General features: G+C 48.6%; 1 protein-coding gene across 1 annotated transcript; it reads left to right on the forward strand.

Annotated features, from left to right (window-relative positions):
* The first annotated feature begins 287 nt into the window (after positions 1-287).
* On the forward strand, positions 288-1,073 carry LOC119375329 (uncharacterized). Its single transcript, XM_037645506.1, has one exon. The coding sequence runs from the start codon at positions 288-290 to the stop codon at positions 1,071-1,073; it is 786 nt and encodes a 261-aa protein (XP_037501434.1).
* Positions 1,074-3,567: the final 2,494 nt, after the last annotated feature.

Here is a 3,567-nt window from a genome sequence, read left to right on the forward strand (position 1 = left end):
TAACAAGTGCAAGGCCCGCGCCAGATTGTTGATGTTCTGGCGAGGAATGAATGCGGACATAGCGGCACTGGTTAGCCGTTGCGAAAAGTGTCGTCAGTTTGCGTACCGCCAACCAGCAGAGCCGCTGATACTGAGGCAAGTCCCAGAGCAACCATGGCAGCGCATTGGCGTAGACCTTTGCGATTACGGTGGCCGGAGCTGTCTGGTAGCTTACTGCGCTTACTCAAACTATCCCGAAGTGGAGCACTTAGACAACCAGCAAGGCGGTAATATCAAAACTTTCAATGATGTTTGCCCACCATGGAATACCGCTCGAAGTGTGTACAGATGGAGGTGCTCAATTTACCTGTCGAGAGTTCAGGGCGTTCAGAGACAAGTGTGATTTTCTCCACACTACATCCAGCCCTCGATTTCCCACGTCCAACGGCTTAGCTGAAAAGGGAGTCCAAGCTGTGAAACGACTGTTGAAGAAAAGTGAGGGTGTAGAAGATGATTTCTGGGTGGGATTGCTGATTTACCGGACATCCACGCTAGAGGATGGGCGAACACCCAGCGAGCTGCTCATGGGAAGACGGCTTCGTGGAAGGCTGCCGGACTTTGCAGTGCCTAGCGCGAGTCCAGTACACAAGCCCCCTCGGAACTTAACACATGGTCGACCTCTCCCGATACTACATGAAGGAGATATGGTGAGGATACGCCAGGACTGGTGTTGGGGTCCTAAGGCTCAAGTGCAGTGCTCAGTGGCTCCAAGGTCCTACACTGTTCGCACGGAAGGGGGCCAACAGTTTAGAAGAAATCGGCAGCATCTTCTAAAGACGGACTTCGCGCCAAATGAAGGGCCTCCGGAGGTTACCCCATGCCCAACAATGCCACGAACGCCAGAGTGCCCCCAATCTGCAGCGACATCCCAGGAGCCAACTGTCGATGAGCCCAATCCTACCTCTGCAGTGTCGTCAAGTCCCAGTCCAACGACACCACCTTTACGACGTTCTACTCGAGTGCGGAGGCCTCCAGGCTACCTACGGGACTACGAGGCCCTTCCCTTCTCCAGAGAAGGGAATATGTACCGGTAGGGGGCCGGCACCCAGGTGGTCTGGCAACACAGGCTCGGGATTGGTCTCCAACGGGTTGGCCCAATAAAACCACCAGTTCGACTACAGTTGCAACGCTATGTGCTTGCTTGTCATTCTTTACACATCTGACGATAGCTTACTTTATGCGGTTTTCTATCAGGATTGTTGGCGTCAGAGTCCCAAAACCAGGATATGTGTCTGGGAAACGAGAGGACTAACTCAGCAGAAAATTACACTCTGCCCACACATGGACGTATTCTTCTCCTTTCTCCCAGACGCCTTTTACGATATGCCCCACTATGCATGTTGCCTTCGTTGAAAACCACGTGACAATGTGAATACGATACACGCCGTAGTTGAGGGCTCCGGAATTTTCAACCACCTGGCTTGCTTTAACGTGCATGTAACTCCGACCTCAGGCATCCTGGCCTCCAACAAAAATGGGGCCGCCTCACCCGGGATTCAATTCCGCGACCTATGAGTCAGCAGTCGAGCACCATAACCACTGCACAACCGTTTCGGGTATTATTTTATATGAACCAGCAGCCTAACTGCAATACCACCTCATCATAACGCATACTTGAAAATTGATTCCTGCCAATACACATCTGCTTCAATAGGAAATCAGAGAATTATATGCACAGAAATATTCTGGGACCTTCCACGAAGATCATGGGAAAGTTATCAAAACTAGTTTGTTAAATTAAAATTGCCTGCATTTTATACTATGAGGCGGCAAATGCGCCTATAATATCTGTAAGAAAGCGGATTGACAGTTGCAAGACTAAATTTCTACAATTTATGTTTATTCACTTTATGGCGCATTTCGCAAAAGGCTTAATGTGGCGGGTGAGCTGGCGAGGCTTATCCACCTAAAATTGTAACCTTCCAGGTGAACAATATTTTTGACATTCTTTGTTAAATTATGATACGAAATTGACGGTTGTGAAGTAATATACTTCGCTGCTCAAAACAGCGTTATGTGAAACAGAAGCTGGATGACCAGTGCCTTGTTAACGTTTTTTTGGTGAAACCAATTTTGAAAGCTTGGCCATGCTCAGACAGAATTAAAGGCGGTTGTGCCATGAGATCTACCCAGCCAGGATTCCTCTACCAGAATATCAGCCATATTTTTATTTGGTAACAAAGATAAATACGCAATCTTCGTTACATATGTTAAAATTGAAACGACACAACATAACTTTTAGTATGACGGCCAGTATACTCAATGGCTAAAGATAACATTCTATTATAGCTATGAATATGGTCGCTAAAGATGTTTGCGCTGATGTAAGCATTCGAGTGAAAAACGCCTGTATAACGCGAACTATAGATGGTTGAATCGAAAATACGTGCAGTAGTTAGCCGTGAAAGGTACTGTTCTTCACTGTGAGTGCTGTATTTAGCCATGCCATGCCAACTAGTTGCGCCAATGACGTCGCCGATTTTCTTCTTCACGACGTCATCCTCCTCCACGGTGCACCCCGACAGCTGCTGACGGACCGCGGCCGCTCTTTCTTGTCCAGAGTTGTCGACGACCTACTTAGATCTTGTGCCACAGAGCACAAGCTGTCTACCGCCTACCATCCACAGACTAATGGACTTACTGAACGTCTTAACCGCACACTCACAGAGATGCTTTCCATGTACGTCTCTCAAGATCATCGCGACTGGGACGCCACGTTGGCCTATGTGACTTTTGCATATAATTCCTCTAGACATGACACCACGGGATTTTCACCTTTTTATCTTTTGTATGGTCGCCACCCCATATTGCCGTTTGACACCGTCTTACCTTCCGCGCCATCTGTTACCATGTACGCTCACGACGCTATTGACCGGGCTCACATGGCTCGTCAAGTCGCCCGATCTCGTCTCGCCACGTCGCAGGAGATGCAGAAAGCCCGCTATGACCACCGGCATCGTAATATGAAGTTTTCCGCAGGTGATTGGGTGCTCCTTTGGTCACCATGTCGCCGTGTAGGGCTCTCCGAGAAATTCCTGTCCCGCTACACAGGACCCTACCAAGTCTTGCGTCAAGTTAGCGACGTGAATTACGAGATTGCGCCGTTGCACTTCGATTCGTCAAGTACGCCACCTGTTGACATTGTGCATGTTTCGCGGATGAAGCCCTACTTCTCTCGCAATTCATCGCCGGACCTGCGCCGAGACGGCGCTACAACGCCCGGGGGTCCTGTTACGGAGAGGAAGTGAAGGAAGACAAAGGGCTGAAGAGCCTGACTGGCGCGCGAGTGTGGCGGTCAGCCATCTTGACTCTTTTACTGATTCCTCTCTGTAAGTACATATTTTATATACTCATACAACCCCATCATCAATATATAACTCATCAATATATTAGTAAAGAAAGTGATATAAAAAGCATAAGTGCAATAAAAAAGCTGTATGAAAAAAGAAGCCACCAGCACGAGGATTAGAACTCGCCGTCTACTGGCCCGCAACCGTGTACTCTATCGCTGCGCCACACCGAAACATG

This window comes from Rhipicephalus sanguineus, chromosome 11 (assembly GCF_013339695.2).
Source record: "Rhipicephalus sanguineus isolate Rsan-2018 chromosome 11, BIME_Rsan_1.4, whole genome shotgun sequence".
Taxonomy (NCBI): domain Eukaryota; kingdom Metazoa; phylum Arthropoda; class Arachnida; order Ixodida; family Ixodidae; genus Rhipicephalus; species Rhipicephalus sanguineus.